This window comes from Falco biarmicus, chromosome 13, assembly GCF_023638135.1.
Source record: "Falco biarmicus isolate bFalBia1 chromosome 13, bFalBia1.pri, whole genome shotgun sequence".
Lineage (NCBI taxonomy): Eukaryota > Metazoa > Chordata > Aves > Falconiformes > Falconidae > Falco > Falco biarmicus.
Window position 1 is genome coordinate 1,533,591 of NC_079300.1, and position 27,571 is coordinate 1,561,161.

The 27,571-nt window shown below is 40.8% G+C and overlaps 1 protein-coding gene across 2 annotated transcripts in view; it reads left to right on the top strand.

Annotated features, from left to right (window-relative positions):
• The first annotated feature begins 3,338 nt into the window (after window positions 1-3,338).
• The window catches only part of MME (membrane metalloendopeptidase), a 48,838-nt gene continuing 24,605 nt past the window's right edge, over window positions 3,339-27,571 (top strand). The window contains exons 1-10 of one of the 2 annotated variants that reach the window (XM_056358968.1): window positions 3,339-4,504; window positions 7,694-7,863; window positions 9,264-9,299; window positions 16,030-16,191; window positions 17,787-17,867; window positions 18,618-18,713; window positions 18,819-18,937; window positions 19,953-20,018; window positions 23,356-23,490; window positions 25,841-25,942. In XM_056358968.1, coding sequence (XP_056214943.1) covers window positions 7,704-7,863; window positions 9,264-9,299; window positions 16,030-16,191; window positions 17,787-17,867; window positions 18,618-18,713; window positions 18,819-18,937; window positions 19,953-20,018; window positions 23,356-23,490; window positions 25,841-25,942 — 957 coding nt within the window. In that variant the 5' untranslated portion in view covers window positions 3,339-4,504; window positions 7,694-7,703. Of the gene's footprint in view, window positions 4,505-7,691; window positions 7,864-9,263; window positions 9,300-16,029; window positions 16,192-17,786; window positions 17,868-18,617; window positions 18,714-18,818; window positions 18,938-19,952; window positions 20,019-23,355; window positions 23,491-25,840; window positions 25,943-27,571 lie in introns of those variants that run through there. The other variant, XM_056358969.1, reaches the window with a different exon arrangement.

Here is a 27,571-nt window from a genome sequence, read left to right on the forward strand (position 1 = left end):
ATAGGCATATTTGCACTGTGCAGGAAACCTTGTAATTCACCAGAATCCTGTCTCTGTTTCTGTATTTACATTACTATCGACCTTTATGTTGTTTGTGTACATCACATGCAGTTTTACCTCACTTTGGGTTTTGCCCATTTCTTTCACAAAACCTGCCCACCATTTTCTCCGTAGCTGCCAGCATGGCTGCAGGGCAATTCAGGACCCCAGAAAGCCTGTTAGCCAGTGTTAACTGAAGCATTGTGTGTGGCATTTAGGCAAGCTCCAAAACAGCCGGGGGAAAAAAAAAAAAAAAGGAAAATGCAGCTTTTCAGCCAAGCATTTTATCAGGCTTGCAAACACCTGCAAATCAGTTACACTATGAAGACTGTTGACTAACAAAAACAAAGCTTTGTAATACAATACAAATAGACCTGAATAATTTAGGCACTGAAGCAAGTATTTTGAGACCTAGGTTGTTTACTTTCCTGAATAAGAAATTACCCAGACTTGGATTCATTATAAACCTACTGAGGAAAAAAACCCACAAATGAGTAAACAGTGTGTTAGATACTATGATCGAAACTCTCTCACAATCCAACCGCACCGAATGTGCACAGGGCCAAGGAGGAAAGGCAGGCGATTTTCCATTTTCTTCTTCTGCCTATGACATAGGGCTTAACAGGGAGAAGACATTGGTAGGATTAAGATGGGCAGTCAAAATCACACAAGCAGGGTTAATGTTGGCAGCTGTTTGTTTCTTGAACGTTGACTTTGCTACCTCGAGAAAGTGAGCTTTCCCAAAAGGAAATGCAAGTATCATCAACATTGTTTCATAGTAATGTACATGACTCCTGATTTCCTAAATGTCATCCAGAGACCATATTGAGAATAAGGTCTTACTGTTGTCAGTTTGGACTAACTGGAGAAAACAGAATGAGTAACTGGCTTTCCTTCACTTGATGAAGAATTTCAGTTGAGCTATTGTGACGCAGTTTAGTTTTTCTGAAGACTGGGCAGTGCATCCATTTTTATATGTTGTTCCAAACTATCTGTGGGCACAGTTTTTGCAGAAGCATACTTCCCAGGCCACTGATTTTTAAGAAACAGTAGTCCTGTCTCCTCTCAAATTAGTATTGAACAGAAACCTTTATTTTTCAAGGATACTGATTTAAGGACAATGTGCTCTTTCATTAACTCCTTTTTCATTATCTGACTCTGTAAATCACATGCCGAGTTTTATTTGGTTCTATAAATTTACCATGTATTTGTTTCAACCTTGTCGTTGTCCATAAGAAGTCCAGAGTATTATTGGTGGTAGTGCCAGTCCCATTACACGCACCCCCGAAGGATGAACCTGCAAACTCTTAATCCTGCTGTCTTTTCTCACTGAAAGTAGTAAGATTACTTGAGTGTAAGACAACTTGAGAAGATTGTAAGGACGGCCTATTTATTCCAATCTCTAAATGCGAGGGTTTCATTATTTTTTTTCAGTTCTGGGCTGAACCTTATGTTGCTGGTTTACTTTTTTGTTTCTTATCTCAGCGTTGTGAAATTACAGTACTAGAAAGATGAAGGTGAATAAGGTGAATAAAAGGACAGCAAATACTTAAGTGTTTGACAGGAATCAGTACAAGCTGTAATCTGCTTTTTGGTTCATGTTGGCATTGGGTGTACACCTTAGCAATCTCTAGGGCATTTCCAATTAACGAAATGAAGCTATAGGTCTCTTATTATCCCTAAAAATACAGGACATAAAAATGACCAAATACACTATTGATCTCACCTAGGAATGTGTAGAAGTTGTTCATATGTGGAACCTGAGGGTCAGTGAAAGAATGAACTTCATGTGTATAGGACCTACTGAAACCCTCTGTTCAGCTGAGGTGCGCTGGGCTGGGTAGCAGAACAGCACCGCGTCCCCGTCACACCTCCGCGTGGGCTGAGAGCTGTGAGCAGCAGGCAGCAGGACAGCCATCCTGTGGCAGCGGTGGGGCTGTGCTGACCACAGAGCATTCCAGCTATAGCATGGGCCTAATTATAGAATCATTTCGGTTGGAAAAGACCCGGAAGATCATTAAGTCCAACTGTTAACCCAGCACTGCCAAGCCCATCACTAAACCGTGTTTTCCCTAAGTTCCACCTCTACATGTCTGCTAAATACCTCCAGGGATGGTGACTCAATGACTTCCTTGGGCAGCCTGTTCCAATGCTTGACCACCCTTTTGGTGAAGAATTGTTTCCTAATACCCAATCTAAACCTCCCCTGGCACAATTTGAGGCCATTTCGTCTTTTCCTGTTGCTTGTAACTTGGGAAAAGCAACTGACCCCCACCTCACTGTTGTCTCCTGCTACAAACCTTGCTTCTCTGATTGTCCACAGGAGCATTGATAATAGGTCTTTGCTTATTCTTAGGCAGCATATTACACTATTGACTTGATGGGAGCTTTCCCTAAGTAAGGTCCAAACAGGAATCTCAGCATTTGACTCACAGATCACACCTCTTGCAGCCTGTGTATATAAAAATGTCAAACCCCTATTTCCAACCATAAAGTTGTACAAGAGCAGTAGCTCTCACATTGCCTGTTGGGTATGTTAGCCCTCTTCAGACTATTTACAGATTTCCAGTCAGGTTTCTCCCTTTTTCTCTCTCTCTTTGTGTTGAATTAGGCAGTTACACTTTTTTGGTTCACCAACAAATTTTGAAACAAGTCCTTTTTTGCCACTTCAGTCTGTTCACGCACAGGCATCACCCTCTCCTATTCAAGCTTCATTGTAGTTAAGGCTGTACAATAGGCATCTAGTTACAAAACCACATGTATTTTTAACGATTCCTCTATCACCTTGCTTGGTGGGGTTTTCTATTGTTTGCATCAGAGTGTCTTTAAGGTACCAGGTAATGTCACGACTGACCTGCAGGAACAGATGGCTTATTCCCGTAACCAGAATGGAACTCTGGAAGAATCAATGTAGGAAAGGTTGAAAGTGAGATATTTCTATTAATGTGAACACTGATTCTGGAAAGGATATAATCAGCATTTTCCCTGCTCCTGCCTGTAAGAGAATGAAGTATTTTTGTTCTCTAGACTTTTTGAAATGTTTTTCTTGCCTATTTTTGGTACTTCTATTGCCTTTTCTCTTTGGGGAATAAAACCCTATTTGTTCTTGTTCCTTCTTCAGATGCTTATTTTGTAGAAGTGCCTCATTTTTACAGCTAATGCTCTGTTAATACCTTATCAGCCTCCCCTCTTCATTGCATCTGCTCTGCAGATCATTTGCTGTGCAGTTTCATAAAGAAGTCAGTATTCAGTTTCCACTTTTCTTAGAGAAGGAGGAAGGTTGCCCCTCTCAAGCAGCAGACATTTTAGCATGTGTAGCTGGTCATAAAAGATTTCAGAAATTTCAGCTGCCATTTCTGCCTCAGAGGTAATAAAGGTGCTTTTAGGAAGGCAGCAAAAGTGAGTGTGATACCTGGTTTGAGAGAGAGGAATGACAGCAACTCATATTGTTTCTTCTGATGTTTGCCAATTTGTTAGTAAAAATGAAACTTGGGAAGAAGGAAAGAAATATCTTTTGATGTTTGGTTGGCTGGGAAGTCTTATGACAGAGCTTGGAGCTGCCTCTCCGTGCAAGAAGTCACAGCTGTCTCCCTCCTGAGAAGAAATCACTCAGTGAATGAGGATACAGGATCTTGCAGAGTGTATGTGACTGCATTAATTTGACAAAGGCAATGAGTCTGCATGGAAACAGGCACCAAGCGTTGCAGACATGCAGCCGCTAACCTGCCCTGTGCATCATCTCTTTCCTTCTCTTGAACTGACGGGAAAGAAATGAAAAGCCAGAGAAAGGAGGCAGGTGCAGGCTGCTGCTCAGCTGTCGCTTTGCGTGCGGCCTCGGTGCCTTCCACCGCCCTGCGCAGCAGCGCGGCAGGCAGGGGTGGCCTCCCGAGCCCGCGGTCCCGGCCGGGAATGGAGCAGCTACCCCGGACACTGCGCTGCTTCGCACCGCCTGTCTCCCGGGCGGCGCCTCCTTCTCCCTCCTCTACCTAAGCGCTCGGGGAGACTTCGCGAGGTGAAGAGCGTGGTTTGTGGCCGTCGGGGTGGGGGGGCTTGTTTGTTTCCTGCCCCATCGCATTTTTATGATCGCAAGGAGGAAGGAGCCTTCAGGTCACCCGGAGAACTGCTCGTCCGGCAGCCCGCAAACAAGGGCTCCTTTGATTGCCAGCAGCTTCGCTCTGCGGCGGCAGCGGCCGGCAGCCGGCGCGGGGAGCGCGGAGCGCCCTGGGCTTTGATGTCCCGGCGATGCCGGCGCCCCGCGCCCCTGCTGCTGCCCGCGGGCGGGCCGGGCGCTGAGCCCCGCCGGCGGCCGCCCGGCGCCCCCCCAGCCTAAGCCTGCGCGCCGCCTTCCCCCGGGACCCGCGGGCGCTGCCCCGCCGGCTCGGGGCGCCCCGCGCCGCCTCCGCCCGGCGCTGCTCGGGGATGCGTTTGGCGGCCCCGGGGGCCGGACCCCTCCGAGCGCCAGCCGGTGAGTACGGGGAGCGGGGCTGGGGGAGCGGGGCTGGGGGAGCGGGGCGGGCGCGGCGGCGGGACGGGCGGGCGGACGGGTCCCCGCGCGGCTCCATGCCCCGGCCGTCCGGCGGGGATTCCCACCGCCCCCAGGTTAGAACCCTCCCCAGCGTGCGCGCTCGGGGCGCCGGGCGCTCGGGTCCCGGGGCGGCGTGCGGTCGCGGCCGGGCTGCGGCTCGGGCCGGGCTCCGGACGCGGGGCGCGTCTCTTCGGGCAGCGCCCCGAGCCCCGGGACGCCGAGGCGTCCCGGGCGGGGCTGAACCGGCGTGCGCTCCTCAGCTGCGGCGGGAGCCGAGCGCCCTCCCGGCGCGGCCCGGCCGGCTGCAGCCCGCGGCGGCCCCGGCCCGGCGGCCCCTCCCCGCCCGGGGCGGCCCCGGCCCGCCGGGCCCGCGGCGCCACCCAGCGGAGCGGGAGCCCGCGCCCGGGGCTGCCGGCGGGCGGCAGCGGGGAGAGGGGCAGCCCGGGGACGGGGCGGGCTGGCGCCGTTGGCCGTGGCGCTGCCGAGCCGGCCCTGCCGCTGGCCTCCTGCTTCTGCCGTGCCGGGGGTAGCTCATCCGCACAGTAGGCGCCACACAAGTTATTCAGCAAAGGGAAGCGTGCCTGTGGCGTGCTGCGTTTTCTGTAGGGACTGCGCTGAGCACCGAGCAAGCCGCAAGTCCGCTTTAACGTACACATCCCAAGAAGATAAGCTAATGCAGTAACTCTCTCTACCACCTAGACCAGGATGGGTCAACATAGTATCAGCTCTCTGCTGTATCTCAGCTTTAGCAGGCGTAGCGGGGACCACAGAAACCAGAAGAGAAATGCATAATACCTAGGCTTCTGTCTGCTTAAATTATTCTTACAGTTTTGCTGTGCTTGCGCTTAGCACATAAGGCAGCTTTTACCTGGTGTTCTTTAATGCAGAGGGGATAAGTTTTAAATAACTGAAGTAAAAATTTGTCAGTGGGATGCCTTTAAATGTGAGGAACAATCCTGCAGGAACAGAAAGATTAGCTCACTTGGAAAAACTTAGCTGACTGTAAGGAACATATTTGTAAGGAACATGAAAGGTGCAGCATTTTTTGCTGCTCTAATAAACTGTTTTCAGTGCTCTAAAACCACCATCAGAGTCAGAAGATAAGCATCATTTCTTATATTAGGCTTCACACATTCAGAGGATTCTGGGGACCAGTCAGCATTTAGTCAATATAAGTAACATCTTTCGCTGTTTAGTATGACTGAAAGTCATAGTAAGGAAGAAGGATATAATGGTTACTTTGCTTTTTTATTACCTATAAATTCATAGCTCACAGTTAATGCAGAGCAAATTTCTCTATGTAGCTCTTTTGCATGGTTCTGTGGGATTTCAGTCCTGTGTCTCAGAAACCACTTGCTAATTTGACCAAAAACCCACTCTTCAGAGAAAAATAGCAACTTGTGAGTAACATGAAAACTGTTGTAATGATCCCTGTAAGTCTGGAAAGGCAGGGGCTGGGCAGACCTTGCAGGATTCCAGCCTCCTGAGCCACAGAAGGCATGTGATTCTGGCACTGCCAGTCGCTTCATGCATTTTGATGTCCAGGGAGTAGTGACAAAAAGGGAGATGAGACACAAATAAAATCTTCTCTCATTCGTCTAGAGAAACAGTGTTATCGAGACAGCGTCTAGGGATCCACTGAGAGTTATTGTGTAAACTCGTGGAACACAAAATCTCTGTTTACTGAAGTCTGTTAATACTGATTTATTTGACATCTTTATTAATAAGCATACACGCTTTAGTGGCATGTTTTTGCAGTGGCAGAGCTAGCATTCTAGGTGAGGTGGACATCAAAGAGAGGAAGAAATTATTGGAAACTAAGGAATGTGAATCAGGCAGAAACAGAAGTTCCAGATGGAAAGCAAAGACTGGTTGTCTGAAAGATTGTAGCAGCTTGAGGAGACACAGATGAATACAAACCAGCAATACAGCTAAACCAGTTTAATTAAAGTTCAAGTTTTTTACTTGAATGGATGCAGAAACTAAGAAGGGTTCCCTTACTGCTGCTACACCGACTTCCAGAGAGTAGGGGGGGAAAGGGTGTAATGAGTACTAAAGGACTTGAATGCCCTGAGCTGCACCACTGCTTGACCTCCTTGTGAGTAGTCTGGTGAATGTAGGTGTTTACATTATTTATCCCAGTGGAATTCTCGTATTCTTCCCCATTGAATGGAAAGGGTGTGTACTCTCATCTGTCAACGCAAAGATCCCCAGGAAATGTTGTAAATAGAAACTGTTGAGTTTTCATTGTGAAATACTGAGAAATACATTGCTGTATGTATAGGAATTCAAATCTCTGTCAGCAGAGGAAAATAGGGCCCTAAGTAAGTGGGAGAAGATGAAGAGACAGCAAAGGACTGAGTACTGCAAAAGGTGGCCAGGTTGCCTCTACAGAGTAACAGAAATACAATCTTAAAATCACATCCACGTTGCGTGAGTGAGTGTGAGTCCATTCACACTCCCACCAGTTTTGCATATATGTGTATAGATGCTCCTAGTTTACAGTGTTCTAACTCAAAAGAGAGGCTCGGTCACACTTCTATAAAAAATTACTCTGAAGACTCACTATCTTCAGTGTGAATTTGATAGGCTCCCAGCAGAGCCTGAATTATTTTCTTTTTCCCTAGAGTCACCTGTAAAGCTGTAGTCAAGAGTTACTTGCATAATATTTTAAGGAATGACAGTGAAGCACAATGGCATATTTTGACCTTTGTCATTAGATAAGTAATTGGCAGATAAAGTTAATATTTATTCAAGCAGGGAGACTTGCATTTTGCCCTCTTATGAACTCCTGTACCATCGTACAAGATTAAACCACACGCGTACGTTTTTAAAACAGGGTTTGGTTTCTCGGCTTTCCTTTTCTGTTTGGTGGGCTCTTCATGTGAAGGAAAGTAACTTTTCTCTGTAAATGACAAGTGGTGAATGGTTCATACTTGTGTGTGTGTGTGCGCAGACGTGTGAGAGGGGGAAAGAATTTTTAACTTCATGACTGACATTCTAGTAGTGTTATAAATTATTTGAAAACTCACCTAGAAAACATCTTTGTTGCTGTGCAGTTGAGGAGCCAGTTTCAAGACCTATGACCTGGTGTAAGTCCTCCAATGAATTTTCCCTTTTACTTTTCAGACGCTGGGTTATGGGCAAGTCGGAAAGCCAGATGGATATAACTGAAATGAATACTCCAAAACCAAAGAAGAAACTGCGATGGAGTGCCCTGGAAATAGGGCTAGCTGTTGTAGTGACTCTGCTAGCCATTGTAGCAATCACAGTGATAGTTCTTTATGCAACATATGATGGTGAGTACACGTTAACTGTCTTTCAGTGTACAAATACATAGGGATATGGAAGTATTTTAAGAAATTATGAAAAAAAATTGTAATAAATGGAATCTAGATGTTAGTAAAAAAAAAGAAGTTACATTATATTAAAATGTTGTATTAGAAAAGACTGTGTTGCATGGTGTATATAGCAATGCTTACATAAACCATTATAAAAATAAAATGCAGTCAGATCAGAATTATTTGCCTGATAATAGAAAATTGTACCTTACCCAGTGTGTAAAATTAGATGATGAATAACTGCCACATCATAAGCATATTTCGTATGTATGTCACTAGACAGCCTGACACAATTTATGAAATGTAAAGCTGCATCCACACTTAATTCTTGCTGGACACTGACACAAAACTGCTTATTTCCAACAAGGACTCTATACGTTCATTTGTTCATACAAACTTGTGGTAAACACAAAACAACTGCTTTTTCTAACTTAGCAATACCTCTGTTTGCAATTAATGCTTCAGTAAGCAAAAATGTCTACGAAATACAACCCTGCCGAAGAAAACCAAACTGCAGTGTTTCCTCCATATTCCTATATATGTATGAAACCCCTATTTTCTGCTTTTACAGGCTCTTGCAGCAAAGCCTCTTTGAGTGTAGTCATACTAAGAGGTTTTGTGATTCAGCAGCCATACCAAAATATTTGAAAATAAATACTCTGATAATTTTTGGAAAAAATAATACAGAGAAACTAGAATTTCCATTTGGGGTCAAACGAGAATGTTTCCATATATTGGAAATGAAATGTTTTGTTTCATTTTAAAGTACTTAATTTTGTTTAAACTTTTTTTATTATAGTCTAGTTCAGTTATGGAATGGAAAAATGCCATCCTGAAATGAAAAGCTAAAAAATGTTTTATTTCTAAGTCTCAAAAGGAAACATTTTGATGTTCCTGCAGCTTTTGTTTTGTTTGGAAGACTTCAGAGTGAATGTCTCAGCATTTTTGTGTAATTCCTCCAAAATCTTCTTGCCATTGTAAGGTATTGCTAAATTTAAACTGACTTTGCAACTGTCCTCACTCAGTCCATGTGCTATTTTTCTCTAAGTTTCTTCTTTGTTACAAAAATAATATTTTGACCACCTCTGATTGACAGGACATTTTCCTCTGATGACTACAAAAATTCCATATGATGAGTGACTAGCACTGAATGACCCTAAAAGGATGAAGATCATGGTATTTTTAGAGTCTGATCTTATAAATATTCACTTACTGAGTGTAAGATGTCCATTTATCTTTATCTTACTGTACACTGCAATTAAATGCAATTCTGAAGTGACTGTCAATAAAAATAATATTTACAGTAGGCTTTATTGTATTGACATTCAGTAAAGAATTATGATTTTACTCTCTTTTAGATGGGGTTTGCAAAACATCAGACTGTATAAAATCAGGTAAGAATGAAAATATATACCTTCTAAATTAATTTATGTATTTTTAAACATAATTACCACCATGTAATGTCCCCATCTAACTGCAGACATGTACGGCACATTAAGGCTCGGGATCTGCTACCCCGAATAATTTTCTTAGCATAGTTCTACAAATGTAAAATCTTGTTATGTCAGATCTTACAAAGTGATCAGGGTCTGGCTAGTTTAAGACTTAAGACTCTCCAAAGAATGCCTCCAGCTTCAGAAAATGCTTTAAGTCAATCAGAAGATGGCTCTTCCCCACACCCATCTCCAAGTCAGAACTCAAGCCGAGGCTATGTCTCTAAAGAAGGTGCATTAAAAGAAAGTCTTGATCGTTGGTAGCTGCCATGTTACTGTTTGAGAAGATGCAATATTAATCTTCATGTTAAAAAAAAATCAGAATTTTATAGTCTGACAAGCTAAATTCATCCTTTAATAGCAACTGTATAAACATTCTTAATTTACATCCTGAACTCTACTAGAAGGCTACTAAAATGCATCAGAGAAATACTGAATTCCATATTATATATACTCTTCTAGGAAGTGGTAGTTTATCCATGCTTTCCCTTTCTCGCCTATAGTTCCTTCTTTCTGTTTTCTCCTCCAGATCAATTAATGCTGGTTTCCCTTTTTTTCCCGATTTACTTCTACATGTCCCTGTTCTTTTTATAACACTACCTCCGCCTCATTAATACAGACTTATCCTAGGCTTGGAAGCAGCCTCTCTCTCTCACGTATGTGCCAACATACATTTCAAAGCGACTCTATGCCAGCTCTGCCCTGTTTTCTCCTTTCATGCCATCTTCCATGGTCAAACAGTTGACAGTTCTTCATGCCCTTGCAGCAGTCTTCTCCACGTCAGGAGGAGAGGCCTACATTGCCAATGTGTAACCACCTTGTCATATCTGTATACCCCCTGTAACAGGGCTCTTTTGATTATGTGTTTTTCTGGGAGGCTTCTGAGGGTGTGACCCCTGAAGTCACTCTCTTGGTGTTCCTTTCTGGCAGGCATTCCTCTTTTGCTTTTTCCACCCCTGTAGAATAACTGGGCCACACAGTTCATGAAGGCTGTGGCCAAGCCACAGAAGGTGGCAAGAAACCTAAAACACAAGCTCAGAACATGGGTCGTTTCCCAGCACCTACACTGTGACCTCTCAGCTTACCAAGCAAACATCTTGCTTTTTGTTCAGCCTTGGTAACCTCCCATTGAACAGCATCATAAACATTTTAATAGCTGTTATCTTCATATAAGGTGGAACTCGTAACTTCTATGTAGATTCTGTACATCATGACTGGCCCCTCTGGAAGTTAAAAGACAGCCCTAGGAGAAGCAAGACACCCAGTATGTCAGTAGGAGACACAGAAAAGGTGGTGAGGAATCAAAAATGATTTGACAATCAACATACAAGAAAAATGTATATGCTTGCAAGCAAAGTGTATGCAATTTAAGTACAGTTGTTAAGGATTGTGAGGTATACAGCACCCATGGAGAGGTTCCAAAAGTTTTTGATTCATAGTCCCCATTTAGACTTGCATACATGCCAGAAACAGTGGAGAAAGGTCAGTTTATTGGTTTTCTTACTGCCATGGGACTACTTGTTTTAGGGCTCATCTTAGACAGTAGCCAAGGTGGCTAGGGTAGTTGCTCCCACACTTTAGTCCTGCTGGAGCCATCCACTGGTGAAGCCCCAAGGCAGTCTGTTTTCTCAATAACTGCACATTGTCATCAGCACAGCCTAGGTATCTTACAGGATTTATTTCACATGGTCATCACTGTCTTTTAGTTACACTTCCAAGGTGTTTTTCTGCCACCATGAAAGCTCATGCTGTGGTTTGTAAAAATGATCTAATTACTCATCTTACTTGATTTTTATTTTTTTTTAATCTCTGAGGATGCTCATTTTCAGCTAAATAAGCATCCCTTTTTAAAAGAAGTTCAGATAGACCCTGTAATGGCAAATGAACTCAAAAAGAAAAGCAGTAGAAGGTTTGGAGAAATGAGGCATAATGTAAACTGAAGATCTAGCAAGAAGTGGCTAAATGAATTAAGCAGAATAGTTTCACTTTTTTATGCTTCTGGTAGAACATTTAACAGGACACAAATACTTAAGGGAGTAATTAAACATTCTTACTGAATGTTATATTCTCAATACAGAAGTAAAATTGTGAAAGGATTACAGTAAAGACATTAATGGGAAAACAGCAGGCTTACAAAATTACATAACAGGGTGAAGAAGGAGTATTTAAAAAAATATAGATTGTCTCGGTTCAACAGAGAAAATCACAAAATATAAAATGAGAAAAAAGGGTAAACAGACTAAAAGGTGCCCAAATTAGAAAGGTACAGTGTGGTTCCAATGTCATAATCTCTTTTCACTTTTTATTAAATACAACTTTATTTTATTCACACATTTCTTTCATTTATTCACTATCATCTGCTCCATGTTCTACAAATTGCCTATTTCAAACATTAAAAGAATACATCCTAAAGAAATTGTGAGAATTCAGTCCCAAAACATGTAAAATGCCAGGGCAATGCTATAAATGTATTCTATGAAAATGTTTTCTACTGGCAGGAAAATGAGTTCTGTATCACAGAGCTTTTCTGTAAGCCACATTCTGCTGCCCCTATATAGGACATGGAAACTGACCCACTGCAGACAGGGGAACTGCTCTTGTGAGTAACTGCTACTACATGTGCAAGAACTGCACACTCCAGCCCGGAAGACATACAATTTACAACCAGGCAAAAAGTAGCTTTTGTATTTTAGCAGGTGTTAATACTTGGTATTTACATACCATACTGTAAGAGTCCTGGGAGGCAACCAGTGCAGCCCATTAAGTTATAGTGTTTGTAATTAAGTTTTAGCTGTGGGGCTGTACTTCAAATAAGATCTAAACAGATGCAAAAGCAATTATGTCAAACTGCAACACTTACTTCTGACCATATTATCTGTAGCATTAGTATGTGTTTCTGCATAGCAAGGGTCAGTTACCAGCAGCAGCTAAAAATGTGCATGGTCTGTTACAACTGCTGTCTCCATGAAGCCCTGCCATGCAGGAAGCAGTTAGGGTCAGGGAGCTCCGCCCCCCCCCCCCCCCCCCCCGAGAAGTGTGGATGTGCTAGCCCTTACAGAACTGTCAGTTCCACACACTGCATCTGTCTGTAAGTGATTTAGAATGGGTAGCTCAAAGCAAAGTTGGGAAGGAAATGGCCAGTTTGGATTTAAAACTGTTATTTACTAACTGAGGCAGGATTTCCATGTCCCACTGTGGTATAATGCATTTAAGGTAGAAATTGCTATAGAAGTGTTGAGCCTTCTCCACACTTAAATGGCCATTAAATGAAATGAAGTCAGAATATGAAAAGGGGAAGCAAGTGTTGGTAAGGACATAATCACCCAGAAGACTTGTTTGATTAGGGGGTCGCTAGAGTGAGTTCTTGGCTCCGGAAGCAGAACACACTGAATCAGGACCACAGAATGGTTAGCTGGAATTTGCTTCTCAGGGCTCCAAGAGCTTTAAAAATAGTTCAAAGAGTTTGTCAGATTTGTATAATTTAGTAAAAAATAATATTTAAAAAATGTAAAGTGCTTAAATCAGAGAAATAAACTGTATTATTGCTGTTTAACAGTAATCTTGCTGGGATTAACCTACAAGTTTAATATTGCTTCAAATCAGAATTTCATAAAAGTTCCCTTTTTAATTTGGCTGCTTCTTCCAGACCATGTAGGATAACACATAGGAAAAGTTAGGCAGATAGATAAAGACAGAAAGCAAGAACTCTTAACTTTGGAAAATTTATTGTGATCTTTCAAGAAATATAATTAGGAGTAGACTTTAAGTGAAACGGTAATGCCTTACACAGGAACTCACCAATACTATGACAGTTTTTTTGCAGTTAATTTCAAAATTTTGCCATAGGTACAAGCCACTGAAAAAGAATAAAGTGAAGATGCTGACAGGATTTATAGTATGTTTAATAGAAAAGCTTCAAATAAATGACCAGAAGAAAAAATGTAATGAAAATTCGATGTGGGTAAAATAACAGTAACTGCATAATAATGTTATCAAGGTTTGTGAAATCCATTGCAGTGTAGCACATAAAGTTACCATGTAATTTGTATATTTGAGCAGTTTTTTGAATAAGCTGGCATACTCTCTGCTGATTTTCCCGAGCTCAGACAGCACAGGCTGATGAGAATGGGGAATTTTGATCTCTCTCATATAATTTTCACCTAGGTAAGCATATTGTGATTCTCCTATATCCTCCCCAGGTCACTGATTGTTATGTCAGCTTATATTACTTTATTTGTAAGCTATTAAAACAACAACTGGTAATCAGAAGTACTACAATAAAATTAATCATTAAAAGTAATTGAGGTAAGGCTGTTCTTCAGTGACAGTTAGGAAATGGAATAAACAAGTGAGAACAGGAACAAACCCAAACACTGGTTCATCAAAGCAATACTGAGGACTAATAAAAAGTGTACCATGTATTATCTGTATTCGTATATGTACAAATTAACCTGTATTAGAATTAAAATAAAAAATATCCATCAGTCTCACACTTCTTATTTCCACAGCAAAAATGTCTCGGGATGTACAGCCATGAACTTAATATAAAACTTCCAGCACAAGTATCAATTTATTAATAACTTAGAGCATAACTTGGGATTCTGTGCAGCCTAATTGGTCCCACTGACTTTGACAGGGCAATTCATGTGTCATTATGCTTCTAGGCTTGGTTGATAACAAAATCACATTTCATATCCATGGTATCAGCCAAATAAGGAATGGTTATCCTGGGGTTCAGATGCAAATTACAACCTTGAGGAGAGTATTCTTCAGGAAAATACTTAATACCTGTATTTTGCATGAAGCCCTAAGTGAAAACTACAGTTTCTGTGACTGAGCTCTTTCTGTTTGCAGTATCTGAACTTCTAGTTTTGGTAAAACTTGATGAGCTAATATTGGCTAGCCTGGACTTTACAGCAGAAAAGTTATGATAGATGATTATTTTTGTGTGACAGTAGCAGGCAAGGAAGATTAAACAGATGCTAGCAACAAACAGACTAGCAACCTGGTTCCATAGTTAAAGCAAGATTTGATATTACATAGACTGGTAATAATTTCTCAAATTTATGGAAGATGTGGATTTTTGTTGGGTTTTGTTGTTTGGGTTTTGGTTTTTTTTGCAAAAGTGACAAGACAGTGGATGAGGGCCATCTTTTCTTGGTGTCAGAAGATTTCTCTGTGAAACTTGCCTGCCAACCCATTCCAGCATTTTTTCTTATTTCTGTATGTGCCCGTTGCCAGTTGTCCAAGTTTACTGGCAGGGGGGACATTCCTTGCTGTAATAGACCGGACAGTAGGACTGGATGATTGACTTTCTCAAGAACGGGTACAAAGCAAATGCCAAACTTGGTAAAAGCATGACTGAATTTCCCAATCTCTGGCTGTTGGCATGATGCTGTATCCTCTCAAATTGAAGTCAGTCTGCAATTGACTTAAGAAGGAAAAGAATTGGGTGCTAGGTATTGTACCTATTTCTGCAGTGATTTTTATGCTACTTAAGCAGTCCAAAATTGAAATCGCATGTGTTCATGGCCTTTTCCATCTGCCAAGCACTGGAACATCGTAAAACCATCAGATGTTGGCCTAAAATGTAACACTCATAAGCCAACTGAAGATCTCAAGAAAAACGGGGAGAGGCAAATCAACATAAATACTATACTCCGTCTATCCACTTCTCATTTCCACCAGCAAAAGAGACATGGAAAATATTGAAAATAGTGGAGAAATAACTGTAAATATTTGACTTACCCACATGGGAGGAATGAACACTTGAAATCACAAGCCTCACCATTTACTAAAAATAATGTCTGAAAGGATATTCATTATTCCGGGGAATTCAGAGGTATCGCTAGTCCTTGCTTGATTCCTAGCATCTCTCCTTTCTATGAGAGACTTTGTGCTAGCATGCTAGTGGTAAAAGCAGTCTAGGTGGAAGAGGAATACAAAAAAGAAAAAACACAGAAGGTTGGTAAACACCAGTTGGGAAACTGTCATGAAGTAGTAAGATTTCACTAGTGAATCCCATGTCACGATCAGTCAGTGACCGGTTAGTCTTTGACAAGCCACTTCAGGAAGGTCAATAAGGATAGCAAGAGGCAGTAGCAATTCCAGAAGAAAATCAGTGTAGATTCAGGAAAGCATTAATAGGAGAACTTCCCTGACTCAAACTTAAATGGTACAACAAAATCATTCTTTCATTGAAATAGATTGGATTCAGCTGACCCTACATCATACTTAATTACTTAAATTACATTACAGTGGATACTTAACCTTTCATGTGCTTGTACTTTTAATTTCTTTTTTTTACCACATTTCAATACAAAGAAGTGTAAGTCAGTAAATGAAACATCTTAGTTTTTATTTAAAACTGAGCAACCACTCACAGGGAGTAGGAACATTAGTCTGTTTACCCATCAGTAAATAAGCAACAGAGAAATAGATGTTATGGGCAGCAAAGGCACAGTAATTCGTTGTTCACTTGCTAGTAATTTCGTTTGGTCTAGAACATGCAAGTAGGCTTAAGCCTATTCTAAGATAAAGGAAATAGATTTATTACTTCCCTCTTCAGAGAAAACAAGTGTATGCATTTATTTCCTCTAAAGACTTGACCTTGATTTGTCTCGTATTACAGCAGCCCGAATCCTTGAGAACATGGACACCACTGCAGAACCTTGTAATGATTTCTACCAATATGCCTGTGGAGGATGGCTTAAGAGGAACGTCATTCCAGAAACCAGCTCCCGTTATAGTAACTTTGACATTTTAAGAGATGAACTAGAAGTTGTTTTAAAAGGTCAGTGGGGTTTATGTTTGTAGACTATATAAAGTTTCTTCTTATACCCTAATAAGATATGGTTGTCTAGCAAAGCTTAAAACGCTACCAAATATTTCAGTTTCTTTGTGTTAGGTTCAGGACAAATCTACCACAAGCTGTTTGCTTGGAGAATGCTGTGGAAGTTATGCTGTTGTGTCTGACACCGGAGTGGAGCTGACTAGTCCTGACCTTTCTGGTATCTGGACTCTGTGTGCTCATCTGCACATTATAACAACTGAAATCCATATCATTACAGTAGCAGCCAAGCTAGGTGAAGAAGAAGGTCTGCCTGTGTCCAGGTCAGCTGAAACGCTGGAAGTTGCTCTCTGGCAGCACTATGTCCTGCATATCTGTATTCCAAAGAGCAGGCAAGCAATTTTCTAACTAGTCAATCGTAAACTTAGAAATACTCCTTTTCCCACGAAATGGAATAGTGTCAAATTGTCCATATTCCCCTTTTTCATATGGAAATAACAGAATCAGAGAAGTCATTTTATACTCATGAAACATTCTCCAAATCACTCTCTCCAGCCTGAATATCTGTTTTTTCACTTTGCGCATCTTCTGATTTTGCCAATTTTGTAGTTTATGGGTGCCATGGTGTTCCTTAGACTTCAGTTTCTGTGGAGCAAAGCAATTGTAGAGTAGTAACTGGAGTAGCTGTAAAGTAGTGGCAAGAGTTGGCTGCCCCATAAGGAAAGGTGAACCAGGAGCTCAAGGTGACTCGAGGCAGGCGGGGACAGAGGCCTCACAGACAAGGGCATCAGTCCTATGGGACCCAAACCAGAAGAGCAGAGCAGGTCCAGTAGCAGGGACCAGGTTCAGCCAACAATGCCACGATCACCAGGCAAGTCCATAGTCAGTTAAGCAGTGGGTCTGCAGGCAAGTCAGCCTGGCAAGGTCAGGCTCAGCAAGGGAAAAGGCCAGGTCCAGCGTACCTGCAAGAGCATGGGCAAGGACCATGGGCAAGGGCCTGACCGGGACTGCTGCTCCGGAGCCAGCAAGCATAGAGTGCACAAGTGGAGGCACCAGATGAGGTTTCTCATGGCTCTTTCTTACAGTGCAGCTGTTTTCACAGAAGTATGAACCACGGTCACACAGCTGCACTGTACCAACGCAGACCTTGAATGCAAACAGCTAAACTCCTGGCTGCAGTGACGAGGCTGCAGATTAGGATTACAGGAAACGATGGTTACAGGCTGCTCAGTACATTTAGAGCTTGCTGGTACACCTAGGGCCCTGACAGCAATTCTCTTTGTACACAATTTGGTCACCTAAAAACTGTCCCTGAAAAGTCAGAGCATTTGTATTTCACCAGGGGTCATCCACAGAGTATCTACTGGACGACTTTATGTCCAACATATCAGCACAGACTGGTGTAATTCCAAGCCGTATAAACTCCAGAGCTTTTTCCCCTCAGCTTTTGAAAGGCAAAGCTTCCCTGGAATTTGAGATGGATGGCGAGTACTTATCGCCCACCCTCTGCTCCTCAGGATGCTATCCACTATGGTTCCTTCAATGTCTTTCCAATAAAGATCAGATATTAAGATATATTTGCTATCTGTGTGTTTCAGATGTCCTTGCCACACCAAGAAGTAATGATATCATAGCAGTGCAGAAGGCAAAAACTCTGTATAGATCATGCATAAATGAAAGTAAGTCTCCTGAATTTATTGCATATGGGATATATATCATCCAGAGAACCCCACCTTCACAGTCAGCTATACCTATATTCTCCTAGATTCTGTGCATAATTTTTTCAGAAATCCTTTGTGAAAACTAAAATGTATCTATTCTATAGAGTCAAATAAGAATGTCAATAGTAAAATTAGTATTGTATCTCCTGTTTTACCAGCTTTGGTATTTTAGGTGAGATTATTATATTACTCTTCAGTTACCAGTTTGCTGCAGAAATTTAAACTCAAATCCCTTCAGTTAATTGTGAGTTAACTTCTTTTGTAGAAATTATCAGGCATGAGGTGAAAAACAACAGGCATACCAGCCTTCTAGGACAGGGAGATAATTTATTTCAAGAATTTGAGCTAGATGCTGCCACCAGAGTGAGAAGCAGTAAAATAGTTAGCAGCACTTCCTAAATCACATGTTTTTATAGTTTCTATAATGTTATTAATAATTCTCAAAACTAGTATTTCAAGCTATCTGCAGAGTGAAAATACAATAGTTCTTCAGTGTCAAGGATGCAAGGATTTGTATATGCTGTTTGCAGTCATGACTGAAACGTTTTTGAAATTAAATGTTAAAGCACAATCATACATCAGAGCATAGTCCTATTGTGGTGATGGTGAAAACATTCTTCTCAGCATCATTATTCTGAACTCATTATAATAGTATAATATTTGTGTTTTAAAATCTCATGGTAACTCACTTTATTTTTTTTCCAAAAGCTACCATTGATAGCAGAGGTGGAGGGCCTTTAATTAGTTTGTTACCAAATGTATCTGACTGGCCTGTAGCAACAACTAACTGGGATTCTTCCTATGGTAAGATAATCTGTGTTTATTTCCTTTTCAGTTAAAATGTCTATATTATTGTACTTTTCATTGCTCACCAAAAATAGAGGCTGAGTATACCTTTCATTTGCTTAGGTACTACTTGGACAGCTGAGACAGCTATTGCACAGCTGAACTCCAGATATGGAAAAAAGGTCCTTATTAATTTTTTTGTTGGCACAGATGATAAAAATTCCACAGCACATATCATTCATGTAAGTCTCCCTGGGTGGCATCGCCTTGTTGATCATAAAAGTGCAACAGAATAACTAGAAGCACAGACACAAATGTTAACCAGGAGAAGCATTAGTGATGTGAAATTTACCAGAGTAAGTTGTAGATTAATTTGTGAATCTATGTAGTTTTCAAACGTAAATTGTCAGTTTCACAGTTAGTTCTCAAAGTTTGGATATTTATTCTGTGCACTCATATCCTGTTATTCTCAGTGAGATGAGACAATGGAGATGTATATAGACATACAGACACAATTTATGTGTACGCTGGACAGAAGACAGACATGATCTACTTATATATGCATGCAAGCAAATAAGTAAACAGTATTTCCTTACCATGTACTGCAGGCAGAAAGCTCTGCCACTGATAACCTGGGCCATGCTCCCAGTGGCAGAAAGCCCACAAAAGGGGTTGTGTTTTACAAGGTAGTCAGATTCCTTAGGTACTAATGGGAACTGCAGTCAGCTGGCAGATATGAAAGTGGCTGAGGACGTTTGGATAAGGAGTATGTTGAGAGTGCCCTGCTTGTAAATGTAAGATGATCTCTGAAAATGGAAAATCCAGAGGAAGACAGTATTACCTATGGTGAATCTTCACCAGCTACTCATGAGATGCAACAGTTGCAAGTCTAATCTTTCTTGTCGGTGGGTAGATAGATCCTTGACTACTTTGCATGTATGAATTTCAAAGGTGCAGTAAATACCTTGCTTATCCATAGACTGTTTTTCTCCTTTAAATCCACTGTTTTCACACTGGTTATGTGTAGCATGCTTTGTTGAGCAACAGGAAAAAAAAAAGACTGGAAAGAAGGACAAAAAGTATAAGGGGAGTGAAAAGAATTAAAAGTGGGCAACAGTATGAGAGAGACACTCCCCTTTGGCCAGAAGATAATTTGGCAAGCGTGAAGCATCAGTGACCTGTAATTGACAAAAGAATAGTACAATGCTATGCCATTTTGTCCTTAAGCACTTTTTTAATTTTTATTTGAATTCATAGATTGATCAGCCTGGGCTTGGCCTGCCTTCTCGTGACTACTATGACTGCACTGGTGCATACAAAGAGGTAAGACAATGCTGACAGATCAATGACTACCTTTTAGAAGTTTTAGCCATATATTTTCAAGGCAGACATATTCTCAAGAGGCGGGGATAGGCAAAGAGCGGGAACAGTCCTTCCCCAAAGAGATTCCAACACTGTGCCTGGGAAACATCAATGGGAGAATTGGGGAAACTGGAATAGAAAGGTAATGACGACAAGTATTTAAGCAAGGTTGATCTGCAGGTGAGACTAGCATGTGTAACAGACGAGAAAGAAGTTCTAATGGGGGTAAGTGTGCAAGAAGGCAAGAGAGCTGAAAGATATATGAAGATGATACAGGGAAATGAGATTAAGGGCAAGTAGAAATAAGTTAGCTAAGAATGGGAGGGAGTGTAACGAGTGTCCTGAAGATGAGGTGTTACAATATTGTGCCATCAATGTTAGTGACCTAGTTTAATCTTCCTAGCAGCACTAGGAGCCATAGGTTTTTTGTCTAGGCTCCAGGTGCCAGTATGTACCAATCGTCTCTGCACTGGGTGAAAAGACTGCACATTCCTCTGGCATCACTACACCCTGGACATCCCAACCTGTCTTTCTTCCTGTGTCCCCCTCCCTTCTCTTCCATTCCTCTCGTAATCACTGAACATATGTGGAAGAAAAGGAGTTGCTTTCCCACACAATTTCTGTATGATTATGCAAGTCAGAAGAGGAACAGCTACTTAACTTTTTAGGACCTCTTGGAAGGAAATAAACATGAAACAATTTAGCTTCGTTACACAGCTTCTGCCAGGCTTCTTAGCTGAATCAAGAAGTACTCATAACTGTCAGAGTTGTACTAAGATAGAATATAAGCGCTTATGGCTCACCCTTGTGTCACTACTAAAAGGATGCCGTTTCTGAACTATGATCGACTGGCGTCAGTTAGCAAGTGCTGCAGGTGTCGGTGGAGTCCAGGTGGACTAGTCATATCCCTAATAGGCTTAGAAAGAAAAAAAGAAACATTCGGGACCAAAGACAGTTTTCTGAATGAAAGATCTGGAAAGATCACTGTCCCCTAAGTCAACTGCTGAATGAAAATGCAGCAGCTGAAGTATGTGATACCACAGAAATTGTTTCAGATACCTAAAATCTTATGTGGTCTTCTTTAATTCATGTTTAGTTATTAGTCATATGCATTTTCATTAAGTTGTTAGCACTGATGCTGAGTATCCCTCCTTGCTAATCTTGGATGTGCTTTAAGTCCTTGAGAGCTGAAGTATGTGTATTTGCTGAAGTCATATAGATGAAATTGCTATCACAGTAATGCTTAATTAGCCAGTTTTCTTCTGTGTAATTAAATGCAGAAGCAATGAAAACATTTTGGGTTTGTAGGTATTTTGCTTACAGTTACTACTCTAGTACTGATGACATTTAATTACAGATCATATGCTAGTAAAGACAGTCATTACCATATTAACTGTTCGGTTACATTATTATCATGTGTTTCGGCCTTTAGGAGCTGGCTCATGTATCAGAATTTGCTCCTTTCCTTGTATTACATTGACTGCAGCACTGAAAGGCAATTCCCCTTCTAATCTCTGACCTACCTTAAAGTATTGTACTACTTCCCACTGCTGAAAGTAGAGGGGGAAGTATTTTAAAAAAAACCAGAGATTTATCACTGAAAGGCAGATTCATAATACTCTTACAAGCGTGAATACTTTGAGCAAGAGCTGTTCTTCCTTTCAATCCCTGCACTCCGATAGCAGCCTTTTCCTGGCTCTGTTTCCTGCCGTGTCACTCTACTCTTTGAGCTGTACCTAACAGCCAAGATACCTGCCTCCTGCCCTTCAACCTCCGCCTTTGTCAGGACTTAAGTGGAATCTGTGAACAAGATAGTTTTAAAATCTTTTTTTCTCTTGTAAGATATGTGACTCCTCTGCTTATATAGGAGTTATTCTGATGTTGAAGTTCCCACTGAAAGATCCGAGAGTATTTATACAGTCCATCTGAAATTAGCTGACTGACTTTGCTACCTGACCATAAAATGATCTGCACTTTAGGCCAAAATTAAAGTCCATTGATTGGTACCTGAAGAGCTCTGTTGACTTACTGGTTTGGGGTAATGTCTGTATTGAATTTTTATAAATTGTATTTAGATATTTTAAAATGGTATTTGCAGGCTTGGTATGTGCTCCCTTTCATGATTTGTAGTAGTCAGTGGTTTCATTGGCTTTTCTCTTTCTGGTAAAATAATCTATTTGAATTAAAAATAATGGGGAGAATTCAGTCCTTCAAGATGCTGTGAGCCACCTGTCTTTTTGAAGTCTGCTGTCAGTACCTTTCATGAGCTGCTCAGGGTCTTCCAGGGCACGCAGCCTGTTCTAGCGCAGCGTTGTTGGTAGGGAGGGGAGTCTGACAAGAGGTGGATGGCAAGGAAGGTAGTTATCAGAATGGCTGTATCAATGTAGCATTCATTAAAGGGGTTCATCCTACTGCCTTAGGAGCTGAACTCATCAACATATTTCTGTCAATGAAGTTGATTACATGCACGCTATTAGTTCTAGATTTTATCACTGTTTCAGTAGATGACACTATTGTGCATAAAATAGATTATTAGATAGTTAATCTAATATTATGTATTTTTATGTGCGTTTTAAAAGTGTATTGAAAAGACCATTTCTGTTGATAGAAAAATGAGTGTGGTTTATCAAAGAGGAATTAGAATAATATTCAGTTCCATAAAATATAATGAGATCTGTAGATATTTGACAGTGGAACATTTAAGAGAATATACTTCCATATTTACATTCTTATCCTTCGTGGATTCTTTTATGTTAAATTTAATATGTGTACTATATTGTCTATAGTATATCTAGCTATACTAAGTTTAGATACAGCAACATGATTTCTAAATGTTCCAAGAGGCAACTGAGGAGGTACACTGCTTCTGGGAGTAATTTTCCCACAATGTTAATTCAACACAGTCCATCAGCATTTCTCTCGGTTTTATGTTTCTGGGAACATTGCTTTTTGGAAGTGGTATTTTTGGAAGCTGTAATTAAAGTGAGCTAGAAAAAACACGGGTGATGGTTTAAATGTGGATTACAAATGTCTCATTTTAAGTAATGAAAACACAGTGCGGTAGTTGAGAGTGTTTAGCTTTGAACAGTGCTACAAATTATACAGCAATTTTCCATGAGGGAATTTTCAAAGTTAATTTCTATTTATGATATAACAGTATTTCAGAACAAATTACTATTAAACTGTGTCAGAAAAGTATTAAGAACTGTAGTTCATAAAAATGAAGGTGAAATCTTAATAATTAAAGTATGTGATAATTCCAGTTTTGTCTTTAAAATGTTTGTGTTGTTTCCTGCAGGCATGTTCTGCCTATGTTGATTTCATGATTTCTGTAGCTAAACTAATCCTACAAGAAAGAAATATTTCTTTCAATGAGAATGAGATTGCTGCACAGATGAGAAGAGTTATGGACCTGGAGAAAGAGATTGCCAATGTAAGAAAAACATTTTAAAGTTATCCTTTAAATAACTAATCTTTTTCTTAATACCTAAGAAAGCTAACTGTAAACTGAGTTAAGTTACTTGCTAGTGTTATTAGCTGACCCAAAGGCTGACCCAAAATATATGGGGTGTGGAACACCTAAGAGGAACACATAATAAGACAGACATGCCTTCTAACAAACAAGGGCAAATATTTCAGTTAGCTAGCTGTTTCACAAATAGCAAAATGTTTTATCTTAGGCTGTTCACAGAAGCTCTTCAAGACAAGAAAGAGCAAGAGAGACAGACTTGGTTTCTGCTAAGTCTGTTTCAGAAAATGAGTTTTGGGAGATGCTTTTGGGCCTCTTCTCACTTTGTCCTGCTTTCCCCGTGGGCTGCTGGGTTATCAGAGCAGTAGATTCCCAACCCTTGGCCTGCCATGCAGCAGCACAAAGTAATGTTTGTCCTGCACAAGCTGCTCCACAATGCTGATTGTTCCAAATGCATTTTTAATCAAACACTGTTCTCCATTAAAGTATGGCTTGGAGAAATAGCTAGAATTTGAACTTGCATGGAGAAAAACAAATGGAATTGTTTTGTCAAGCATTCATAAGCAAAAGCATGGTTTGTAATTGCTAAATGTTTCAGAAGGACCCAAAGCTGAGGAGGACTGTAAAACAAGCTAAATACAAATTTTTTAGCTTCAGCTATTTTTCAAGTTACACTGATAGTAAAGGCACGTGTTTGGCAAAGAAAGACCTTTCCCCCCATTTGTATAAACTAAAACCATCTGATTTTGATTTTCTTCACGTTTTCCTGAGAAACACACCTCTGGGCTTAGATCAGACATGGAAAATTATTACAAGAGAAGAAATTCACTGAAGACTTAAGGGGGAGTACAAAAAGAAACCACAACTGAAATGTCTCTACAGCAGTTGCTGCTGGTAGAGAGTACAGCTTGTAGTGGGTAAGCTGCTACTGCCTCAGTTTTTAACCTCTTTGAAAACTTAGCACCAGCCTGAATGTTACTGGAAGCAAGCTGCCTTTGTGCTCTTGGGAATTTGTTAAAGAAATCACAGAAAAAAAGTACTGAATGCACAACAGAGTAGGACAAAGGAAGCGTAAATCTTTTAAAAAAAAATGATAGATAAAATCAGACTTGGCATGACCATTTTCCAAAACAGTTATGGGTAAAATCTACTATTCTCATTCCTGAGCAAGACATTTAAGAGTACTCGAGGCAGTAGTGATGTAGGTTCTCCCATGTATTACTCTATAATCAATCACAAGATCACTTTTTCTGTAGTCGTTACTGTACCTGCATATGTCTCTGCCATTTAAAAAAAAGGAAGTTAAAAGGGGGTGGAGTATGGGGGGAATGAGTGCTGATGCTGTCACACAAGGTACTTCTGCATGAGAACAAAGGTATGAAAGAGGATACAAGAATGCACTTCAGAAACCTACGGTAGCGTGCTAGCAAGCGACACACGAGTGTTTGAGGAAAAGAACACAGAGATACCCAAGAGAGTATTCAGAGACCAAGGGAGCATTTACCATTATGTGCTGGTTTTGTCTCCTCTCAGTGTATGTTGTCCATACCCTACCCTAATTCCAGAGACCTCCCTCTGACATCTGCTGTGGAGAGGCTCCAGTGATTCACTTGCCTCATAAAGCACTGCCACGGACACTTTCATTATCTGCAAGAAATGGCCCTAATACAGCTGTGCCATTAAGGTGTTAATGTATGCACATTTTTAACACACTGGTGCAAAACCACATTGCCTAGATCAATTCTAAGGCTGAGTTATGAGTTATAACTCCCTTTCTATACAGTGGTTCCAGAAGGAACGTATCGGATAGCACATGCATCCTAATCAGAATGCTCACACAGCATTCCTGCCACAGCACACTGGTTGCCTTATACTCAAGAAGCACATCTCCTTTATTCCTTTCTCCCAAGATTTTGCACCTTGCATCATCCCAAGAATATCATCAGCATGTTCTTGTGTTGAGTGTTACCTACTGTTAACAGAGATTACTCAGCACTTTGAGTGGTATGGGGCTATGTTCCGGTCAGTGTTCCCGCACAGCCTAAGATTTTAATTTCTCACACAAAACAAATCCAAAAAGTAAAGGTCCATTTCACTATCAGAAAATTAGTATGTTTAATCTGTCCTTTTATATACTTTTTAATCTATAAAATGCTGTCCATATTTACACATAAGGTACTTTACAGTTAATCCAAGCTTACAGTAATGTATTAAGACAGCAATACCCATTTTCTTTCTTTTTACTTCCACTTGCCAAAACTCCTGTGAACTGACTCAATGTACTTAGTAATTTTCTCATGATTAACTTTAATAGGCAACAACAAAATCAGAAGACAGAAATGATCCACTTTTGTTGTACAATAAAATGACCTTGGCACAACTCCAGAACAACTTCTCATTGGAAATCAATCATAAGGTGAGTGATCAACAAGCTGTTATTTTAACCTCTAATTTATGACTGATGAGATTAAACAATGAAGCCTGACTTCTTTTTTTAAAAAAGACATCTCTTTCTGGAGCTGAGATACATTTAAAATTGAACAGGATACTTTGTGTGCACACTAGCTTACCTAAACATCTGATGACATCAAAGCATATTTAAAAGTTGTGCTTCTGTACCCTATTTCTCCTAACTTGAGGGCAGATCTCGCCCTCTGCTTCAACATAAAGAGATGGAAAAGGACAAAGGGGAAAAAAATAATCACGAGTTTGACTTACCCTCATGGATTCAGGATGATAAATCTTGCAAAACTTGCACATACATAACCCTTGCTGGAACTCAAGAGAATATCCTTTGCAGAGTACAAGCAAGTTCCCTTCCTATAATGACCATACCAGTTCCAGAGAGCCCAGGACAAGAGTTAAGACTGCAGCCACCAACTGATTAAAATGTCGCAGTGTGGCTATTCAGGCTCTCTCTGTCTATCCAGAGCTGCAGATTCAGAGAAAAAAGTCCTGTTTTTCCAACATTTCCTCCCTAAGATGGGCTCCCAAAGCAAAGAGAAAGGAGCCCAGGAAGTCATGGCCATGAACCAGGAAAATTCTCCCCCTGCCTCCCACTGTAGCTCTCCCAGGACGTTTCACCTCTGCCTTTTCTCTTGCCCTGAGCCATGTGCTGTTTGTGCAGTATAACCTTTAATTCATGGCACCACAATGTCTGCCTAAAGAACAGCCAAAGATTTGATAACAACATCTTGCTAGGCACAGATGGTTTTTATCATAAATGACTTCAGTTCAGCACCCTGCACAACAGGCAAGCAGGGTAACTCACGTGTTCCGTGGAGAGCACTTGGTCTGACTGGCAGGAGTGCATCATCGTGTCTTTGGAGGCCAGCTTAAGGTACTGTGAAATACCGTTAGTCCTACCACAGTTTCATAATCACTGCTATTTTTATTGACTTCAAATTATATGACAGTTCACTTCTGCCTAGCTTAATTTGTTTCATAATTTACCTTCCTCCCACAGGTCTTGGTTGAACAGTTACCGTTACCGTCATAATGTCAGAAACTAACTGCTCTTGTCACAGAATGGTATTGCCCTGGTTATTTTTAGTTCCTGGGGAGTGCTGCAGATCAGCAATAATCATCTGCTCTAAATTTATCCAAAAATGCTCAAAAGACACATGATGGGAGTTGGTAGCGTTGTTGTAATGGTCTAAGGATAGAACAGCAATTAGTCCCAAGATTAGCTCAAAGTTTGCTGCTTCTCTTTCAAACCTGAAGTGATTCTATTCCTAAAAGCTTATCTGCTTTCCTCAGCTACATTCGTTCATCTGATGAAAGATGCTACCTCTTCCAATAGAACTTTCCTCTCAAAAGATATAGACTCGGAAAAATCACCAATATTTTTCAAAGTAATAGGCACAATAAAAATTTTGAAAACTAGCAAAAAAAAAAAAAAAAGATGAAAAGTACAAAGCTTATTTGCTTTTCTTAAATGTAACACCTTCCTTTTCCTTACAAAAGTGAGTATCTACCCAGTGTGGTAGAAACACTGTGTAGCTCTAGAACTTTGATGACAATTTTCAGCTTCTGCTCTGAATCA